Source organism: Puma concolor, chromosome A2 (genome assembly GCF_028749965.1).
Source record: "Puma concolor isolate L17-30 chromosome A2, mPumCon1.1.hap2, whole genome shotgun sequence".
In the NCBI taxonomy this organism is placed as follows: domain Eukaryota; kingdom Metazoa; phylum Chordata; class Mammalia; order Carnivora; family Felidae; genus Puma; species Puma concolor.
Genome location: NC_141668.1, coordinates 79,548,280 through 79,571,415, shown reverse-complemented (window position 1 = coordinate 79,571,415; position 23,136 = coordinate 79,548,280). Strand labels below are relative to the sequence as shown.

Sequence of the window (23,136 nt, the reverse complement as noted above, 5' to 3'; positions counted from 1 at the left end):
GTCCGTGGAGCGCGCACCGCCTCGCCGCCCTTCCTACCCTCTTCCGTGGGCCTCTCGTCTGCGCTTGGCTCCGGCGACTCCGTTCTGCTAATCCTCTGGTGGTTTTCTGGGTTATTTAGGCAGGTGTAGGTGGAATCTAAGTGATCAGCAGGACGCGCGGTGAGCCCAGCGTCCTCCTACGCCGCCATCTTCCCTCCGGTCTCCTGGTTTTCTTTTTCAATATTACTTTGGCTATTCAGGGTCTTTTGTGGTTCCATATAAATTTTAGAATTGCTTGTTCTAGCTCTGTGAAGAATGCTGATGCTATTTTGATTGGGATTGTGTTGAATGTGTAGCTTTCTTTGGGTAGTATCAACGTTTTAACAATATTTGTTCTTTGATCCATGAGCATGGAATGTTTTTCCATCTCTTGGTGTCTTCTTTAATATCTTTCATAAGCTTTCCATAGTTTTCAACGTACAGATCTTTTACCTCTTTGGTTAGGTTTATTCCTAGATATATTATGGTTTTTGGTGCAATTGTAAATGGGATCGATTCCTTGATTTCTCTTTCTGCTGCTCCGTACTAGAAATGCAACCGATTTCTGTATGTTGATTTTATATCCTGCAACTGCTGAATTCATGTATCAGTTCTAGCAGTTTTTTTGGTGGAGTCTTTCGGGTTTTCCACGTGGAGTATCATATCATCTGCGAGCCAGTACACATTTTTTAAGTGCTAGGTACTAAGGTTATAACAATTAGTAAGAAAAAATTCCCGTCATCAAAAATTCTAGGTTCTCTGAGAGACCAGAATGGGGATAGGAAAGCAGGCCCACGTTTCTACAGATCAGAACAGACTCTTCAAAGCAAATGCTTCCAGCCTTCCAAGGATCTTTCCCCCTTGGAATCCCCTAAATCCCCTCCCACTTCCGAGCAAAAATCTCTCTAAATGTGCAGAGCGACAAAGTCATGGGTTCTTTTTTCCTCATTTCCATAGACAACATTATGTCCTACAAAACCCAACATTTCTTCACTACCTCCAGCTTTGTGCATATGTGTATGCTGACACCGAATTCCAGCAGAGAGAGCAAGATTTCAGGGTGGGGTGGGGTCAGTTAATTCATAAGCAATTTGCAAAGCTGGAAAAGAGGAAAATATTACAGATAACATACTCCATGGTAATGAATTGCATAAAGAGCAAAGATTTGTTTTTTCACTAGAAAGAAATAGACTGTGCTAAACATTTAGACAGTTTTAGTCTAATTGAGGTAAATGAAGTCCACAGTCTAAAGAATCACCGCGGTTCATATGAGAAATCTCTGAACAGACCTAAGCCACTCACCCGTGGCTGGAAACCAGCCGGCTGCCGACATAGTGCCAATACAATGGTGGACACTAGATCCCTCATTCATTCATTCATTTATTCATTCATTCATTCATTTAACAAGCATTTATTGACTACCTACCAGAGGGTACTCTCTTTATCAAGCCAAGAGTCATGGCGCACTCTCTGTATGCAGGACACTGGGGTAACTCCTCTCCACATAGTGTTCCCAAGTATTCCTGTGGCTTGCTGAAATGAATCAGCGAAGTCACCAGTAAATGAGCCAGATTCCAACACAAGCAGTCAGACTCCAAGGAAAAGCGACGCATGATGCTGCTCCAGCCCTTAAGAAGCTCACAGTGAGAGCAATACACCACTTTTGCAGGCTGAATCCCACTCTGCTGGAGGTGTACATGTGGGCTCTGGGGCCCCAGACAGAGAGTTCATTTATGATCCAGCGTCTCTTGTTCATTTGCATTTTCCACCAGCATGCCTTCCTTAATTCATTCTCTCTCTCTCCTCGCTTTGAAAAGAAAAGAAAATTTAAAAATCTGTAATTTTCTTTCTAACTAGTGGGATTTTTTCCCCTGCCCCTTGATATCTGTGGGGTAGTTACACCTGGCTTCAAACAACTGTTTTTCAAGAACCTGTTCTGTATTAGACATTGTCGCGGGGGCAGAAATGCAAGTACATCGGCAGTGGGCCAGTCAGCGCCGGGAGGGAGCCGGCAAACCAAACTCCTTCCAGCCGGGTCTGTTGTTCAGTAAAGGCCCAGGGTCACCAGGTCTTCCTGTGTTTCAAGAAATCAAAATACATTTTTTTTCTCTCAATGTTTTAATAAAAGACACTAATTCAGATATTTTGGAAATACAGTGGAGGACAAACAAGACATATTTCTCAGGCTGAAAGACAGTAAAGTTTGGTTTCTGCCTTTAAGAGACTCGCAACCTAGTGATAAGATAGGAAAAGAAGAGAGATACAAAAAAGAACTTTTTTTTTTTTTTTTGATGTGAGAGACAGGTGGTAAGCCCCAAAGAAAAGGAACATTATACATGCAGTCGCAGGGAGGAGTTACATTTTTAGCCGGGACGCAGCAAAGGGCAGGAGACCCAGTATTTGTCCTGGCCTCAACAAGTGTGGACGGTCTCACAGGCATTCCAGGGAAGAGAGGGCGGATGAAGCACGGGGAATGATCTGGATGAAGCTGTATGGGTGGAAAAGAGCAGGGTGCCTCGGGGCAAAGAGGAAGGGAGCTGTTGGGTTTCCTTGAGGATTCTGAAGGGGTAAAGCAAAAGGGACGAATGGTGAGGTGGGACCCATCATGCAGGACTGAGGAATTCACGGTGACGCTCCATCCCGCGGGGGTGTGGTTCCAAGATACACGTGCGTGCGAGACAGTAGTCTCTTTAAACAAAGTCAAGGGGCGCCTGGGTGGCGCAGTCGGTTAAGCGTCCGACTTCAGCCAGGTCACGATCTCGGGGTCCGTGAGTTCGAGCCCCGCGTCAGGCTCTGGGCGGATGGCTCAGAGCCTGGAGCCTGTTTCCGATTCTGTGTCTCCCTCTCTCTCTGCCCCTCCCCTGTTCATGCTCTGTCTCTCTCTGTCCCCAAAAAAATAAATAAACGTTGAAAAAAAAAAATTAAAAAAAAAAATTAAAAAAAAAAAATAAACAAAGTCAAGACATTAAAATGAGACTGGGTAGTCCGAAACTTAGAGAAGGGCTATGTATCCTATCAACTTCTGGGTGACTCTCAAAGCAGATTCACAAATTCTGTGCTCTAAGAGTTACACGCTACATTCAGGAATGAGACCCGTTCAGCTTTATTAATCCAATATATTATTTGATCATAGAACTATTTTTTTTCTTAGAACATTTATTTTTTGACCCTGAAAAGAACAAAAACAATGCAGTCAATATTGCTAGATGCAGCAGGAAAGCCACTTAGGCCTTCATGCAGTGGGGTGACAGGACACGGGTGGTTGTGGTGCCTTGAAGACCTTTTAAGAGCAGTGCGAACCAGAAGAGCAAAGGGGAGAGACCGGGTACAGAAAATCAGCTGGGAGGCTGTCACAACAGTCCACAGTCATCATAATGGCTCCCTATTATATAGCTCTCCATAAATGCTATATTTAGCACCCCACTTAGCACCCCACTCGAGGTGCTCTTCATATCGTGCATGTTGTAATGACAACCAGAATTGGGATAAGAGCAACGCTCACTCTCAGGGCAAAGATGGATCAGCCAGAACTCACCCTCACCCCTCCCATCCCCTCGGCTTCCTCTTTTTTTCTCTCTGTCTTTCATCTGCTCTGCTCCCGCCTTTTCTCCCCCAGCTCCGACATATGTGCCCTATAACTCCAATTTGGACGAAAACAAACATTTGACATTTGAATACTGCCATCAAATTATTTTTTGAGCACTTGAGATTCATTTCCCTCTCTTTACTGCTCTCTGCCCTTTAAGACACACTGTAAGCTAGGACTGAGAGGGAAAGCAGGTGGTTAGTTGGCTCTGTGGGGGCTTGAGGGGCTTTAGGATGGGATTTGGTGCCAAATCCAACTTTCTCCTTTTATTCTCCTGGGTTCTGGACACATGAAGATTGATAGCCAAGAGGAAACTAATTCCAGCTTTTGTTCATAACTAAGCAACTACCTGATCTCCCCTCCCCCCTCCTCCTTTTCTGATATTACAGCTAAAATCCTGGGCAAAGTCCAGAAGCCGAGAAGGCTCTGGATTCCAACAAGCCCTAAGTGGCTGGATCACTAGAGCAGATGCCAAGCCTACTAATCCAAATATCCTTTCTTATGAGTGGCAAATGGCCAGTCTTCCTCCCCAGCTGCTACAGGTGGGACAGAGAGCCCGCGGGAGGGTCAGCACTGCTAGGCAAGTGCCACCCAGTCTGTGCAGCCTGCAGACTGGCAGCACACAGGTGGCCGTGAAGCTGGCCCCTCGGTCAGTCGGTCACTGGGAGTAAAGGAGCCTCTGCCTGTCTCTTTGAATTACAGTGATTATTGTCAGTGAGGGAGAGACAACCCAGTGAATGTCAGCCGCCGCCCATCAGATCTGCAGATTTTTCTCCGTGGAAGAGAAAAGTATTTGGGGAAAGAATGGAAATTAAGGAGGAGAGGGCTAAGGCTCAAACATGACCCAAGAACAAAAAGCATTACCCTTTCTCCAAATGGTATTATTTCAGGAAAACTGGACAGACCTTCTGCCCAAACTTCTTACTCCACTGAGCTATCAGATTCCATTATCAATAATTAATCCACGATAGCCTTTCATATTGTCCTTCAGCAGTCTCTTTCAATATGACTATCCCTGAAAGGCTTAACATCCACATAATCTAAGACTTTGCTGGGAATTGGTTTTGCTGCGGGCTACATGGGAAACTTGGGTATTGGGAACAAGAAGATTGCTGCGCAAAAAAAGAAAGAGGAAGAGGAAGTGGAACAGCCCCAAGGTTCTCTTGTCAACCTCATGTTGCATACCTGCTTGGATGCTGATATGAAAATAGCATTTTCTCCAGTGATTTGAAGGATGACTGTGGGTAAAGTCTTGGATGTTAACAATGCCCTATCCCTGTTTTTTCAGTAAAAATACCATATGGGAAATGTGGGAATTTAAGCAAGAGAAGTATAAATGTAAACATAAATATAAAATCTATGATTTTATAAGTTAATTTGGTGATACAATCCTAATATATTCCTTAAGCATAACTAGTATATAATTAATATATTAAGACATATATTATAAACATGTTATATGTGTTATAGAGTATGTAAGTACATATTATATATAAGTATATCTAATACATACAACCATTATGTTTAAAGGGATATGTTTATCCATCACCCAGTTCATTTTATCTACCTTATGAATTTCACATAATTGGAAGGAATGGCAATAAGATCCATATGAGCTAACATGATTTCTGAGGTTGGTCAGTTTTTAGGAGTATTTTCTAAGAAGGAACAAGGTAACCAGATTTAGGACACCCTTGGGACCCTTATTTTTACAATAATTCAAAATAGAAATTACGGCACAAAGTGAAGGGGAGAATTTTGTCATTACTTTCAAATTTGCCAGCTTAATTATTTCCCGTGGAACAGAAGCCCTTTCGGGATGACGTGAGTTTGGAATTTCGTTAACAAGGTAGGGATGTGCATTTCACATCTTATAGCTCAAAAACGCAGCCCCTCTCGTGACAACAGAAGACCGGGCTGTGTATATGCTACGGTGGTTTAGGAAAAACCTGACAAGCTAACAATAGACCTGCATGCTGGGAGGAGCAGTCATTTATTTTCCCTTGTATTTTCTTCCCATGAGACTCCACAGAGAGCCAGATGCATGCCCATGCATGCATAAGGCAAGAGCATAGAAATTAATATGCCTCATCCAGAGAAATTTCAGTCACCTCGCGCTAAGCTGCTGGGCCCATCTTTGGAAAGTTCATCCTTGAAGGCTGAATAAAATTTCTGCTGTACCGCTTTTTGTATAAAGTATCATGTTGTTTGCTTAAAAATGGAAAGTTCATTTTATTAAGCTTTCTCACTGTGATTAGGTTCTTCAGAGTATTAGCTCTGTTATCATTTTTCAAGTGTGCCTTTTTAATAGTTTGCTTTGCTGACTTTCTAGAAGTTCTCTGATGGGGTTTTCTCAGCCATTTTTACCTTCTGTCCTTATCATGTTTCACGGTTCTGCAGCATTTAGATCCTTCACATTGCAGGGCAGAAGTGATTCAGGGCAAAACAAGGGGGAACATATGCCTTCTTTTTTTAAAAGTCGTGGATGGATATGTATATCTATCCAACTTTGGGAGAAAAGCCTTTTTTTCTTTTTTCTTTTTTTTTTTTTAAATATGTGCTCTACTACTCGATGTCATCACATTAAAAACCTGAGGACAGATAAAATTTGTCCTCAGAAGTCAGTTTCTTGGGGCGCCTGGGTGGCGCAGTCGGTTAAGCGTCCGACTTCAGCCAGGTCACGATCTCACGGTCCGTGAGTTCGAGCCCCGCGTCAGGCTCTGGGCTGACGGCTCAGAGCCTGGAGCCTGTTTCCGATTCTGTGTCTCCCTCTCTCTCTGCCCCTCCCCCGTTCATGCTCTGTCTCTCTCTGTCCCAAAAATAAATAAACGTTGAAAAAAAAAATTTAAAAGAAGTCAGTTTCTTTTCAGAAAATTGAAAACCTTTGATGAATGTTGCAAAGCCCCAGAATTGTTGGCTGCTTTGGTTTGTGCTGGGGATGTCACATTAAGTAGGAGAAAATTCCCACAGACCCTACTTAGTTCTCCCCACTAACACCAATTCTTGTTTTGAGTCTGCTCTCAAAGAGTATATGACACCTACCCCCACCACGTGCAAGCAATGGCTTCTTTCCTAGTAGGTGATTGACGGCCAGGAGGCATCCAGCTGAGTTGTCTAGTTTTTCAAAAAATGGATAAAAGGAAAAGCAAGGAGATGTCTATGAAATGGGGTCTGTGGCGGAGGCGGGGATATAGTGGGGACAGGTTCAGTAAAGTTATCATTATATGTCCAAAGGAGAGGACTTTGAAAGCGAATTGAAGGACGCATGTAACGGGAACTGTCTGTCGGGAGAAAAAAAGCTAGGTGACAGTGAACTCCATCTCATAACTCCATAAAGAATTCATCTGGCGCGGGGGGTTTCGGTTCAGCAACGAGCCGGACATTATCAGATTGCCTCTAGAAGTTCCAACATGTATTACCCTCGATGAGGATTTCTCCCTCTTGGTGGTGTTGACATCTATGGCTGGATAAGCGTTTGCCGGGCGGGTGTGTTCTGAGCACGGGAGGCGGGTTTGCAGTACCTGAGGGGAGGCCAGTACCCGCTGCGCGCCAGGGGCAGCCCACGCCCTGAGTCATGACAACCAAAAATGGCTCCAGACGTTGCCGCATATTTTCTGGGACCAAAATCACCCTCGTTGGGAATCTCTGGCCTAGACCCGTGGTTTTTAACCTCAGTGGCAAAGTGATAGAGTGAACCGTCAAAGTACAAGTGCAAAAGCCTATTTTCTAAGATTGATATTAACGGATCTCTGGTACGGCTCAGACCTTGATGTGGTTTTTAAGTTCTTAAGATGATTCTGTTCAGTCTAATAGGTGTGATCATCAGTTTAGGAAACAGTGAGTGCGTGCCACGTGCCCCGCATTGCCTTAGGGGATGAGGGTACGGCGGTGGCTGAGACACACTGTCTTTGGCTTACAGAGGCTTAGGATCTAGTGAAGATATGGGCACACAACGGCTACTTCTCTAATATGTTGGACTCGGTTTCCTTCCAGTTACATGTACAGGACACTGTACACCACATGTCATGACTGTCATCACAGAGGAAGAGCTGGTAGCCTGATGGCAGCGCTCAAGATAGCACCAGACTCCTGCCAGAACGGCTAAAACTCAAAGGCAGTAGCATCAAGGAAGTGAAGCCGATGGCACTCACACACGTAGCAGTTTCACAAAGTCCTGCTTCGATGTACATACACGCACTTGTACGCACACTTCACTGCCACGTACAGACTCACACACACGAGCCCTTGTACACAGACCCTTCACTGCCCTACGCATACCAATACATACATGCACTTGTGCACGTTCATCACTGTATACATATACACACATATGTATACTTGTACACATATACTTTACTGTGTGTATGTATACATGCCTACATATACTTATATACACACACTTCACGACTGTACATATACATACATATATGCACCGTTGCTTCCCCGCATATACATACTTCACAGCTGTATACATATCCATACATATAAGCCCATGTACACATACTTCATCGCTGTATACCTATGCATGTATACTTATACCCATTCATAAACACTTCATTACTATGTACAAATATATATGTGTATATATATATACACACACACTTCACTACTATGTACATAGACATACATATATGTACTTGTACACATACACTTCACCACTGTATACGTGTGCATACGTCTATACATTCGTACCCACACACACCTGTAAGAGAAATGCTGTGTGTATAGAAACAGCCACAGCAGCACGTAGGAGATGCTCTCAGTGTCTTGCCTACACCGCTTAGCACTTGCTGTTCTCATATATGCCACTGGCTTCTTAGTATAAGCATCTGTGACTCTGCCAGGGAGCCTTCCCAGTCACAGAAGCATGCCCTGCCTGTGCAGATGAAAAGTGCCGTGAAGCTACCACCCCAGGAACAGCTGCCAACCAATGACAGACAAGAGCCGTCCCACCCAGCTAGAGAATAAGCTGAGGTCTTACGTCTCTACTCCAGTTCTGTGCTGTTTCCCAAAGGACTCCGGTGTGGATGAGATCCCCTGGCACTCACTGATGCACTCTGTGTTAGATTCTTTCCCTACGCCCCCCTCAAACGCCACATCAACTATTTGAACTCACATCTGCTGGAGGGTCTTGGGGTCTGCTCTGGGACAACCCAGTTAAAGACATAGCATTATTTATATAAGCTAAAGACATAATGAAAAGAAGAGAAAAAAAAAAAAAAGAAATGCCCATCGACAGAAGTGTGGCTAAATAATATAGCACATCCATATAATATTATGCTTTAATAAAAATGAACCAACTGTAGCTTCTCATAACTACCTGAATGAATCTCGCCAAACTTAATTTTAAGCAAAAAATACTACAAAACAATATCCACTTTATGATTGCATTAGCATGACCTTTAACATCAGGCAAAACTAATTCCTTGTTCTAAAAGGTATGATGGTGGTTACCTTTGGGAAGAACGAATAGCAATGAGGGGACCGGGAATGTATTATTTCTTAACAGCCACAGTATTACATGTATATCTTCACGTTGTGATGATTCAGTTATTTTTGCACTTCTTCTATATAGAGAGTTCAATTAAAAGTTCTAGAAAATCTAGGGGTGCCTGGGTGGCTCAGTCGGTTAAGCGTCCACCTCTTCATCTCAGCTCAGAACTTGATCTCAGGATGTTGAATTCAAGCCCGACATTGGGCTCCGCATTAGACATGAAGCCTACTTTAAAAAAGAAAACTTTTTTTTTTAGAAAATCTAAATGTTCATCTTAGGGTCTGTGAGAAAAGCAGTAGATCATGTAACAGGGAGGGTTGGAGTGGGGGAAAGGAGGGTAGAAAACGACAAATAATAGCACTAGCTCACGTTAGAGAGGTCACTAATGAAGGTTGGGGGCCACCATGAGACTTCGGGCTAAAATCAACAAAACAAGCAGAGGCTGCCCTGAGCCCGATCTCTGAATTGGGAAGGAAAGGGACTAGAATCGCACTAATTTTCACTCACTGTGCCTCCCCCCTACTCCCCACCCCATTCCTCATTCTTACTCTGAGAATAGCTTGATCCTGGCTGAGCTGTCTTAAGTGCTGAAAACGTCAGCAATAACATGTTGAATAGAGACAGGGAAACCAGCATAATGTGTAATGAAGCATTAGAAGCATAAGCCATGCTAACTTTTCAAGAGGACTGAAGAGAGCCCTTTTCAAAAGTCTTAACAACCTAAAAAAACAAAAACAAAAAACAAAAAAAAAAACCAACCAAACAAACAGAAACATGTTCTTTCAGTGGCTTTTCTTGAACACTCACTTTCACTGTATACCATAGGTACTTACTGAGCATTTTTCATCTGAGACTGAGCACCTTAGACTGGTGCTTTGCCCCAGCAGCTAGGTTCTGCTGATAAATATCCATGAGAAATGCATCACCAATTTTATTCCCAGTCAGTAGGTAAATTAATTACTGATAGCCAAGGATTCATTCGTATTCTTTCCTATCTTCCCGGTGTGTGTTTGTAAATGATTGCTTGCTCTAGGCAAAGGATTTTGATTTCTTTACCTCTCGACCTCCAAAAAGGTCTTTCAAGGGCGATGCCATTTTCTGTTTTCTCATGTCTGTCTTTATTACAATTCATCAAATTAGCTCACCGAAACCTCAGTGATTTCTTGGCTGTAAAATGTTGTAACATTGGAGCCATGTTGCTCTTAGTAGCTTTTGCAATCTTCATTAGTATTTATGAATGTGAACCCAGGCCGTGGCAGTAATATTCCCATTACTGAAAGCCTGTTAAGAACCACATTATTGTCTTACCTTAATTGGACTTCTGTCTGAGAGGAAAAAATAAAGAACTGATTTAATTGTCTCCTGCCATTGACCTATGATATTTTTAAGGCATGGGCTTGCCTCATCTCTACCAAATGGGCCCTAGGAGGGCTGGTCACCTTGGTACTAAACTTCTCAAAAAAAAAAAAAAAAATCCGTTAAAAACTGGGGTCAAAACCAATTGGATAATGAGCCGAAAGGAGAAGTCATTCTCCCAACTTGAGGTCACATTAGGCTCCTTCTGAAAAGTCAGGACCTGGATTTAAGCATGTAGATAGTGAGGGACTTGAAATTAGATTTTAGAGGTTATAAATCTTTCTGAAAAAGAATTCTGCCATCTTTCCAGTTCTTTTTCCCTCCTTTAGTTTGGGTTCTTTCGTGTTACGGCAACAACAAATGGACTGACTTTTCCAATTCTAACAACGTCCGTTCCCTGGGTGGGATTCTACTTTAGAAACAGAAAACTCTGGAGAGTTTCCTCACGCCAAAGAACTATACGGCTGATCTCCACAATTCTGATTCACTGGCTTTATTTCCCAGATGAGCCATTGGACTTAGATGCAACTTTAAATGCATCGAGAAGGCAATGAGATCAGTACCCTAGAGCTACCAGCTGCTCTGTCATTGAAGTCGCTCCAGCGACATCTGAGAAAGAGCCCAGTTTACCTACCTTCCCCCTCACTACCCAGGCCCGTCATGTTTGGAAAAACCTCAGAAAGAGGACTATTCTCCCTTGTGGAATATTTGACAGACGTGGGTCACCTTTTTCTTCTAGATTCTCTTTTTAGTCTTTGAACTGGAATACAGACACAGCAACCCTATATTCCAAACTAACAGGCCACTTCTGCTGGCAGTGAATCTTTGTTTAGAATTTATGATGTATTTATTTGAAATACTGTCACATATTGTATGTATTCAAATGATTTAGACCCTAGACCGTACTTTGCTACATACTTAACAAATTTAGTGAAAGGTAAACTGGTATTAAAAAACAAAATTTCGGGGCGCCTGGGTGGCGCAGTCGGTTAAGCGTCCGACTTCAGCCAGGTCACGATCTCGCGGTCCGTGAGTTCGAGCCCCGCGTCAGGCTCTGGGCTGATGGCTCAGAGCCTTGAGCCTGTTTCCGATTCTGTGTCTTCCTCTCTCTCTGCCCCTCCCCCGTTCATGCTGTGTCTCTCTCTGTCCCAAAAATAAATAAACGTTGGAAAAAAAAAAATTTAAAAAAAAAACAAAATTTCACCCAAAGTACTCGTTGTTCACCACCCTCTTATCAAGCACTTGTTATAATACTGACAGAATATCATTTCCATAATTTCCTTTGCAAGCTATTGTACCTGACCTTGCTCAGTTATTCTTCATACTTTTTTTAACTTTATAGTTTCTCTGTTTTTATCAAAATAATACACGTACATAATTTTTACACAAATTCAATGGGCTTATAAGAAAGAACAACTGTCTCTTGCTTTTCCAGCCACATGCATTCTCCACAATCACTCTGACTCTTTTGATAATGTCCTCCCTCTGTCTTTCTGGAACTCCTGTTGATTAAATGTTGAAATTCCACAGAGTATTCTCTAGCTTTCCTGTTATATTCTCTACTCTCATCCTCAGTGTTTTTATCAAACTTGGAGAGTTTTCTCAAATATACCTTTCAATTTTTATGAATTTCTACTTCTGCTATTTCACTCCAAAAGCTCATTCTTATTCTCTGAATTTTCCTTTTTAAGACCATGCTGTGCCTAACTGATAGATGCAGCATCTTTTCTTGTCTCTCTCAGCACGTTATTGCTTTAAAGCATTTGCCTCTTGCTCCTTGTGCTGCCTTTATATACTCCAAGTTTCTTTTTCTGGTTGTTTTAGTCTCTCAGGTTAGAAGTTTACTCACATGTCAATGTATACTTTCCTTTTCATATTATATTTTTAATAGGTAACACATTCCCATGCCTGAAAATGCAAAAAGTACATCAAAGAATTCAGTAAAATTTTCTCTCCCATCTTTGTCAAACATTTGCTCTTTTCTGATTTCTTGTCCATTGATAACCATGTCCTCGCTTACCTCTCCAGAGTTCCTTTATGTACATAAAAGAAATTGAAGAGTCTTCTATTTTTCCATCTACATAAAAGATAGCATATTAAGGGGCACCTGGATGGCTCAGTCAGTTAAGCATCTGACTTCAGCTCGGGTCATGATCTCACGGTTCGTGGGTTCGAGCCCTGCCTCAGGCTCTGTGCCGACAGCTCAGAGCCTGGATCCTGCTTCGGATTTTGGGTCTCCCTCTCTCTCTCTGCCCCTCCCCCATTCACACTTTATCTCTCTCTCTCCCAAAAATAAAACAAAATTTTTTTTTAAAAGATAGCATATTAAGTATCACAGTATATGTACCACATTATACCTTGTTGGGTTTTTTTACATCTAATGGTGTGATTTAAAAATTTTTTATATCTCCATACCATGTGGCACATAGAACGATTCCTCATTTCTTTTCATAGCTATATACTGTTCCATTTTTTCATTATTGATCATTTCCAATGTTTTTCTGTTATAAACAATTCTGAAATAACATTGTGAAAACATCATTTGACACATATGCAAATGTATATGTAGGATGCATCCCACAACTTGGAGATGCTGGGTCAAAAGTTGCAAGCATTTGTGATTTCGAAAATCTGTGTCCAGGTGCCCTCTATTGGAGGTACAACCATCTATCTACCCACCAGCAGTGCCATGAGGCTTCTCTGGAGACTCATTAACAGAATACGTACACAAATGCGAAATAGTTCTAATGTGTGTATTAGTTTTCTACTACCTTTGTAACAAATTATCACAAATTTAGTCATGTAAAGCAACATAAATTTCTGATCTAACAGTTCTTGAGGTTAGATCCAAAATGCATCTAAAGTAAGTTGTGCTTTCACATGTTTTGTTAAGTGTATCCTTACTTTTTCATTGTGTGGTGTCATTTAAGTGAAGTGGCCTTTTTCTGATTATAATTTGAATATTTAAGTTATTTATAGTTTCTAATACATCTTAGCAAATCTCTTAGTAACTCATTACATCAACAGGAGCAATTGATTATAACTACGTGCCCAGTCCCCAAACGTGATCATCAGGAGAAATAAGCACTTGAGATATTAGTCCCCTAGAATGACAAGATTAATGAATACATTTTACTTGTGTCTGGAATAGCATATTCTCACATTTTAATTTTTTTTAAATTTTTTTTTTCAACGTTTATTTACTTTTTTGGGGGACAGAGAGAGACAGAGCATGAAAGGGGTGGGGCAGAGAGAGAGGGAGACACAGAATCTGAAACAGGCTCCAGGCTCTGAGCTGTCAGCACAGAGCCCGACGCGGGGCTCGAACTCACGGACCGCGAGATCGTGACCTGGCTGAAGTCGGACGCTCAACCGACTGCGCCACCCAGGTGCCCCTCACATTTTAATTTTTAAATATTTTCATTATGAAATGCAAACCCACACAAAGAATATGCTGAACCCAATTCAATTTATGAAGCACAACAATAAAATAGTCATTCATGAAAAACACTTCGTCTGAACAAGAAGCAGAAGATAACAAATTGCTAACCACATCACGGCTCTTCCCTGTCCCATCCTTCTACGTATCTCCTCCTCAGCCAATGCACATCATCCTGATTGTGTCTTTATCATTCATTTGCTTTTTCTTAAGAGTTTATCACTTCTATATGTATCCCCAAATGGCATGTTCAGTTTTGTTCACCTCAGAAGTTCATAAATGTAGAATCATATAGTCTTGTCCCACGATATTGTTTCTAAAACACATCCATCTTCTTTCTCAGAGCTGTTGTTACTTTTATGGCACAACAGAATATTGTGAATAATACACAATATTTCCTTTTGGTGCTGTTGGAAATTGGAGTTGTTTCTACTTGTGTTTCCCTTGTAAACAGTACCAGTAACATTCATCTGCGTGGTTTTGGATCATATGTGCAAGAATTTCTCTAGGTTACATGTGCAAGAGTGTGATTTCTGGGTAATAGATATGCAAATATTTAACTTTACTACCAAACTTTATGCTCCACATTTCTGTGTGTGGTTTCCTTTTGCTCTATGTATTTTGATGCCAGCTCTTTAGGGAATGAAAGTTTATGTGGCTTTTATGAAATGCATCATATAGTAAATATTTGGGGCTCATACAATCTCTAGTTCATCTATTCGTCTCTACTGTTGTAGTGGGAAAGCAGCCATAGGTAATATGTTAACAAATGAGCATGGTTGTGTTCTCATAAAACTTGATTTATAAAATAGGTAACAGGCAGAATTTAGCCCATGGGTTATAGTTTGCCAACTCATGCTCTACAAATACTTCAGTATAGATATTTCATTTTTAAATAATTTTAATAGCAAAATATTTTAGCAAAAAAGAAACACAGATAAAACAAATATGACAAAATAGTAACAACTAGTTAACTCTAGGTGGTCCCAGTAGTGTGGTTTTTAGTGTATTTGCAACATTTCTGTAGGTTTGAAATCTTTCAGAATAGAAAGGTAGGGAGGGGGGCGCCTGAGTGGCGCAGTCGGTTGAGCGTCCGACTTCAGCCAGGTCACGATCTCGCGGTCCATGGGTTCGAGCCCCGCGTAGGGCTCTGGGCTGATGGCTCGGAGCCTGGAGCCTGTTTCCCATTCTGTGTCTCCCTCTCTCTCTGCCCCTCCCCCGTTCATGCTCTGTCTCTCTCTGTCCCAAAAATAAATAAAAAACGTTGAAAAAAAATTAAAAAAAAAAAAAGAAAGGTAGGGAGGAAAGAGCTGCTGAAAGCCTAAATAGATTCTGCCCCTCTGCTTTCAAACAGCCTCGTGATAAATAACAGCAACAGTCTGTAAAAGTAAGAGCTAAAGTACTTATTTATGATCTTTTAAAAATGTATTAATGGTCAACATTTTCAAACAATTAAGAAAAAACATGGGAATGGAAATGTTATTACTCTAGCCTCAGGAGTAGGAAGCACTATCAGAATTCTTACGTTAACATTAAACGCAGTTTGTTTGTTCTATGCTTACAAATCTTCAAGAATTTTAGACTCCTTTCATATGTTACCAATAAGTAAAATCTTGAATATTTTAACACGTTTTACATCAAAGGCAAGAACCTCAGATGTGTTATTAATTCTGTTAACCTCAGCTAGGCAACAGTCTGCCCCAATATTCAGTTGATGCTATTGGCTCCTTTCCAGAAAAGATTTGTAAGATGAATGCTTTACATCTTTGGTTTTTATCCTGTTAGCTCACAGGCCAACAGTCTTATTAATAACTCTTTCCAACTCAGAACACACCAAATCATCAGTTTTATCATCTATCAAATATGTCACTTGTAAGAAATTTAAAGATATTTGTGAAAATAATGAAGAATTTTAAATAAGAATATTAAACATATTCATTCTACAAACTTTTCCAGATTTGCAATCTAACAACAACTGAACATTGGTGGAGATTGACTGCATAGGCAAAAGTAAAAAAGTTAGTAACACATCTGAGGTTGTTATATTTGATGTAAAATGTGTTAAAATATTCAACATTTTACTTATTTGTAACATGTGAATGGATTCCCTAAAAATTTAGGGAATTTTTATAAGCAGAGACTAAACATGGTTCGTTTTATGTAACATAAGAATTCTAATATTGACTCCTACTCCTAAAAATATAAAAATATAAAAAAAAATAAGCCTTTCAACTCCTATTTTCACTTGTCCCAACAGATATTAAAGCACAGTCTACAGCTGTATCAATGCGAAAACAGTGTACCATTGTGGAAAGAGATCAAGGAAAAAACAAATAATGGAGTTGATTATCATACGATTTCGTATCTGGCGAGTGCTAAAAATCAGAGGAAAATAATCAATTTATTCTATATTTTTATATTACTTTGTTTATAATTTTAATTTACTATTTTCAGATTAAGGAGTGGAGTCAGAAAGGTTAATTTGGCTAAAGACATACAACTATTAAAAGACAGAGATGAGAATCACACATAAACCTTCAAAATCCCAGATGTACCTTCATCTGTCACATCATTCTGCCTCACTGTAAGCTTGAAGCCGCTCCACGAGAGTACAGACACACACAGCCATGTGTGATGGGTTTGTGGAATGTGGCAGAAAACTAGGGAAAGGTTAGTAAAGTTGAACTGCAGGTGAGAGGACAAAATCATTAAGAGAAAAAAAATCATAAATGAGGAATACATTTGGCATATTGGACTACGCTCGCTAACAGATTTTATATGCGATCTGGAAAATTACTGGAAACCCCCCAACCCAGGCCCCCAGGGGCCCCTGTGAGCCCTAAGCAGGAGAAGATTTCTTGGTAAATTGTAGCGTTTTCTTTCACCAAGGACCCAAGTGACTCAATGAGGGACTCTTCTTCATCAGACATCGCACCCAATAAGGGTAAGGTGTTCCCAGTGGCTGGAACAACATGAGCCCCAGAGAAGGTGGAGTGTAGTTCAGGGAGAAGGCTGCAAAGACCGAACGACACCTGCGGAGCAAGCCTGCAGGGTCCGCTAAATTCCATTTTCTCCTTCCGCAGCAGGGCTGTAGTGCGCTCATTAGCTAAACTGTATTTCTCGGCCCCTCTTGACACGGGGTGTGGCCCTAGAACTAATTTCTAATGAATGAAGCGTAAATGGAAATTTGCGCCACTCCCAGGTTTACACCTTTAAGAAGCAAGTAGGGGCGCCTGGGTGACTCAGTCAGGTAAGCGTCGGACTCTTGATTTCGGCTCAGGTCATGATCTCATGGTTGGTGAGTTCAAGCCCCCAGTTGGACTCTGCACTGACTGCAGAGCCTGCTTGGGATTCTCTCTCTCTCCTCCCCTCTCTGCCCCTCCCCTGCTTGTATGCTCCCCCTCTCTCTCCCCGCCCCCTCTCTCAAAGATAAATATTAAAAAGAAAAAGAAGCAGGTATACCTACTTCACATTCTCTCCTTCCACTGGATGGATACTGATGAGGAGGAGACCCAGCAAATTGGCACAGCCTCAAGGTGCAAGTTAACCTGGGTTTCCAACTCACTATGTGGAGGAGAGACACCCACCAACCAACACCTTAGATGATCTCATGAGAGAGAAGTAAACTTCCATTGTGTTTGAGCCATTGAACAATTTTGGGTCTGTTTACCAACACAGACAAGCCCATCCTAACTAGTGGAGTTTGTCCATCAGTGGATATCAGCAATATTCTTCTACATCCAATGAAATGAAGGGCGGCAGTGTGAAATAGTAGGCACGCAGGAGACCAAAGCAGGTGGCATAAAAATGGCCGATCGGAGTGGCAGGAGACCTTGGCAAGAGAAACATGATGAACAAGTAGCCACAAGAGAGGAAACATAGATACTCAGAGATCTGCTGTTCTTGAATACTCGCAGAAAGCTGTAAGAAAGAGGTTTGAGGGCAGGTCATTTGGCCGAGGGTTACTAACACCGTACAGTTTGGAACAAACTTGAAAGCATTGTCACCTAGCTTCTGGATACTGCTGGTGTCTTTAAGGCATCCAGGCCATATGTTTACATGAATGAAAGCATACTATATATAGCATGAATATGCCTCAAAACATGAAAACATTAGGGTTAAAGGATTATGGGTGGGTTTCCATTTTTTTTTCCATCTGAATCATATGAACTTTTTTAAAGCATACCGTACACAGCCACCATGGAAAACATTATAGAGGTTCCTCAAAAAATTACAACTAGAAACACCATATGATCTAGTAATTCCACTATTTGGGTATTTGCCCAAAGAAAAACAAAAACACTAATTCGAAAAGATATATGAACCCCTATGTTTACTGCAGCATTATTTACAGTAGCCAAGATATGGAAGCAACCCAAGTGTCCCTTGATATATGAATGGATAAGGAAGATGTGGCATTTATATATACAATGGAATATTACTCAGCTATTTACAAAATGAGATTTTGCCATTTGTGACAACATGGATGGACCGCGAAGGTATTCTGTGAGGTGAAGTAAGTCAGAGAAATACAAATACCATATGATTTCACTTGTATGTGGAATCTTAAAAACAAAACAAACAAAAACCAGACTCTTAAATACAGAGAACCAGTGGTTGCAGAGGGGAGATGCATGTGGGATGAGGATTAAAGGTACAAAATGGGATTAAGAGGTACAAACTTCCAGTTACAAAGTGAATAATTCACGGAGACACAAGGTAGAGCATAGGGAATAGAGTCAGTAATATTGTAATAACATTGTATGATGACAGCTGGTGACTACACTGCTAGTAGTGAGCGCTAAGTAATGTACAGGTTGTCGAATCGTTATATTGTTTACCTGAAACTAATATAACATTGCATGTCAATTACACTTCAGTTTACAACAGCGGTTTAAAAAAGAAGCAAACCACACACTTCTCGTGAAAAACTTTACCTTCCTTTTGGAGAAAAATTCTTCCTATTAATTTTATATTTTTATGAAAACATTTCACATTTTGGGGTCTATACACCATCAATAAGCAATAAGGATGAGACACAAAGCTTTGCCCAATTCCTAGTGTGAACTCTTTGAAGAAATGAATATTTACACAGCACAGACAATATGACTACATGTTTGCCAGCTCCCATTACATAATAAGCTCCTTTGAAAGCAGGCTCTGTATTACGCTCATGATTAATCCTTGGCACTTGGCACACAGGAGGTATGCAGAAATGTTCAGTGGGTGAATTTATGAATGCATGAGTACTCTAGTAGCTTTTAATGTGTAAATTCAATGGTAGTAAGTTATTTCAGCCTCGGAATCCCTATTCCCTGTTATTTCAGTTTTGCTAAGTGTGTAACAGGAAGTAATTGATCACACCTGAGATGCCTCAACGGTGTTCTTTTTTTTCTTTCACTTTATATGTCACAGCTCCATTCAACCCAAATAAAGGTGCCGATAGCATTGTCAAGTTTGACACTTTCGGAGATGGAATGGGACGATACAACGTGTTCAATTTCCAGTACGTGGGTGGCAAGTATTCCTACTTGAAGGTTGGTCACTGGGCAGAAACCTTATCACTTGATGTTGACTCTATCCACTGGTCCCGGAACTCGGTCCCCACTTCCCAGTGCAGTGACCCCTGTGCCCCCAATGAAATGAAGAACATGCAACCAGGGGATGTCTGCTGCTGGATCTGTATCCCCTGTGAGCCCTACGAATACCTGGCTGACGAGTTTACCTGTATGGACTGCGGCCTCGGGCAGTGGCCCACTGCAGACCTGTCTGCCTGCTTTAATCTCCCCGAGGACTACATCAGGTGGGAAGATGCCTGGGCCATTGGTCCAGTGACCATCGCCTGCCTGGGCTTTATGTGTACATGCATTGTTGTGACTGTTTTCATCAAGCACAACAACACACCCTTGGTCAAAGCATCAGGCCGGGAGCTCTGCTACATCTTGTTGTTTGGGGTTGGTCTGTCCTATTGCATGACATTCTTCTTCATTGCCAAGCCATCACCAGTCATCTGTGCTTTGCGTCGACTAGGGCTGGGGACCTCCTTTGCTGTCTGTTACTCAGCCCTGCTGACCAAGACAAACTGCATCGCCCGCATCTTTGATGGGGTAAAGAATGGAGCTCAGAGGCCAAAATTCATCAGCCCGAGTTCTCAGGTTTTCATCTGCCTGGGTCTGATACTGGTGCAAATTGTGGTGGTGTCTGTGTGGCTGATCCTGGAAGCTCCAGGCACCAGGCGCTACACCCTTCCAGAGAAGCGGGAGACAGTCATCTTAAAATGCAATGTCAGAGATTCCAGCATGTTGATCTCACTCACCTACGATGTGGTCCTGGTGATCTTATGCACTGTGTATGCCTTCAAAACTCGGAAGTGCCCAGAAAATTTCAACGAAGCCAAGTTCATTGGTTTTACCATGTATACCACGTGCATCATCTGGCTTGCCTTCCTCCCTATATTTTATGTGACATCAAGTGATTACAGAGTAAGTCTTTGAATGGTTTCTTCTTTTCATTGTTCCTTTATCCTGCCAATATTTTGTTATGTAGGATTTAAAATAGACTTATTCCATCTCAGTAATTAGGTAGGTAATTGTAAATGCCATGATAAACCACCATATTATATATGGAAACTCATTCAATTTGTTTTAAAAGCATTTAATTAGTGAGTACTATGTGCAAAGCATTGTACTAGGCACAGAAAGGAAGATAAATGTAAATGATGTGGTCATTCAAGCAATTTATAATCTAATAGGAGGAAGATGCAACACACACACACACACACACACACACACACACACACACACACACACACACACACCTCTAAAACTTTTAAGTTTAGAAAGTGATTCACAAGAGGGCAAGGATTAAACCACTAAGAACCTAGTGAGAATAATTCAAAGAAGACACAAGAGAACCTGGCTACCACAGATTAATCTGTAAATTAAAATAGACTTGCAACATTAAGCCATTATCAGATCTAAACACTTTCACTCAAGCTTCAAATAAGCATCATTATGTCTCTAAAACAGATTAAAATGTAACGTAAATTTGTTATACATGTTCTACAACTTTTTAGTTCTTGTACATGTACATTTTATATATATATATATAAAATCCTTGAACTAGTTAAAAATATTACTGCATATATCCAAGTAACCTAATTAAGTCAGTATTCATAAAGTCTTTAGCAATGCATAGTTCAAATTTGGGGGCATCAATATAATTACCATCTCTTCTGAAAGACAGAGTTCATCATTCTACCATAATTTCTCAAATTATTGAAACCATCAATCAGTTACTTTTGCATTTATATTTCTGATTTTAGTATCATCCGAGAAGTATAAGATTTTTTTTCACTTGAGGCAATTGGTTTTATTCTCCATATGTCTTAAGTTGACATAGATTAAAGTTTTCCAGGGGCATTTCCTTGTTACACCATAATTTCACAAAGTGCTTCTGTAGGCTGTAACAATCCCCAAATCTTCTATTTATCAGCAATTCCTATATTACCAAAATTCTTGAACACTGCAGCTCAAAAAGAAGACACAGCTATTTAAAATGTGGCATCAAGAGACTAGCAAAGCTTAACATAGCTCATCTTTTAAATGATTTACAACGATGTGACTGAAACCATGGACTCAACTAAAGGAAGAACAAGAAAAATAAAGAACTTAAATTCAATGTTGGTGTAATGGTCAGGCATTCTAAGCCTACCTATAAAATTTTTTGAAAATGTGTCGGTAGAGAAATTATCAGAACTGAACAGCAAAATCAAGGGTCATATTATATGAGCCATGGGGGAATGTGAACGGTTAGTGAGGGGATTAAAATGGATAACTATAGTTAATGTATTTTAATGCTGCCACTTCTATCTTTTGTCTTTATGTGCACATCCACTTCTATAGATCTGTACGGATTTTTTTAAGTTCTTAGGAAGCATCCTTAGCAGACATGATTTAGGGTACTGGGACTGTGGACCAGTTACAATATTATTTTACCCTGGGTATATGATCTGAAACCATTCATTCTCAAAGAAGCTAATAAGAAAACAGAACAGAAAATACTACAGAGAATAAACAAATAGCATTATAAAAGTTTAATTTTATTGAATGAGTTAGCATTTATTTCTAAAAGACAGAAAAGAAATGACTTCTTTCCTTAACATGATAGCAGTATATAGGAGATCAATTGACTAAGTGAAATTAACTGAAGATACCATAAGCTTCACCACATGGCATGAGGCAAATGGGACAGAGGTTGTGGAGTGTTTTTTCAGGTCCATGCTAATTAAGGCATCCAAACCTGAGGCTTCACATACCCCTTACAAATAACACCAAGGCAAAATTTACAAAAGAAATGAAAAGGTAGAATGGAGCCTCCAACCCATTGGTTTTCAAATTTGACTGTGCATTGAATCAACTGGGTAGCTTTGAAAAAAACATATTGATACATGGGGCACAGCCACAAGAATTCTGATTTAATTGGCCTGGGCCGTGGCCTGGACATCTGGATATATCAAAGTCCCCCAAGTGACTAATTTGCAGCCAAGACTGAAAACGACTGCTTAAATCAATCATATGCTCTTAGTGTGTCACAGATGTCTTTAGTGTGGCCTTCACTGTTTTTGAAATTTTTTGAAATATTTGTCAAAATTAGAAAATTGAGGAATTTTACAGAAATATCCAGATTCTTGGTTCCTCTTAACAAAGTAAAACACGTGGACCCAAATTCCCGCATGCAACATTGAGCCGGACCTTAGTGTTTATGCCTCTAGACAGAGCACACAGCTACCAATCCCTGAATGCTTCCACTTGGCTCCCTTCACTTGTGCATATGCATGACCCTGTAAGCATATGAATTTGAGACTGTTGTTTTAGGAATTCCAAAAGACTGAGGTGTAAAATTTCCCAAAGGGAAACCACGTGGTTCAGATAGAATGAGCAGCATTAGAGAAGTAGGCATCCATTTACAGGCAGCTAGTAGGAATTTGGCCACCAAACAGTCAACAAGGTTTATGACTCAGTACTTGCCACCTCTTGTGAATTATAAATAAATAAAGCACTTTTCTAGTCTTCAAAAAGCTTATATCCCAGATGGGAAAAAAAAAAAATCAACAAGCATGAAAGAATTCAAAATCAATACAGAATAGTTTATAATTAAATTGGTGGTACAAGCTCTTAAATGCCTATAGGTTTGAAAGAAGAGTTGGATCAGTAAGAATGGTCTTTCCAAGAATTTCAAGAG

The 23,136-nt window shown here is 40.7% G+C and overlaps 1 protein-coding gene across 2 annotated transcripts in view; it reads left to right on the top strand.

Annotated features, from left to right (window-relative positions):
- Window positions 1–23,136, top strand: part of GRM3 (glutamate metabotropic receptor 3) — a 228,931-nt gene that overhangs the window by 183,913 nt on the left and 21,882 nt on the right. For both annotated transcript variants that reach the window (XM_025929748.2, XM_086696796.1), the window contains exon 4: window positions 19,309–20,375. In XM_025929748.2, coding sequence (XP_025785533.1) covers window positions 19,309–20,375 — 1,067 coding nt within the window. The remainder of the gene's footprint in view (window positions 1–19,308; window positions 20,376–23,136) is intronic.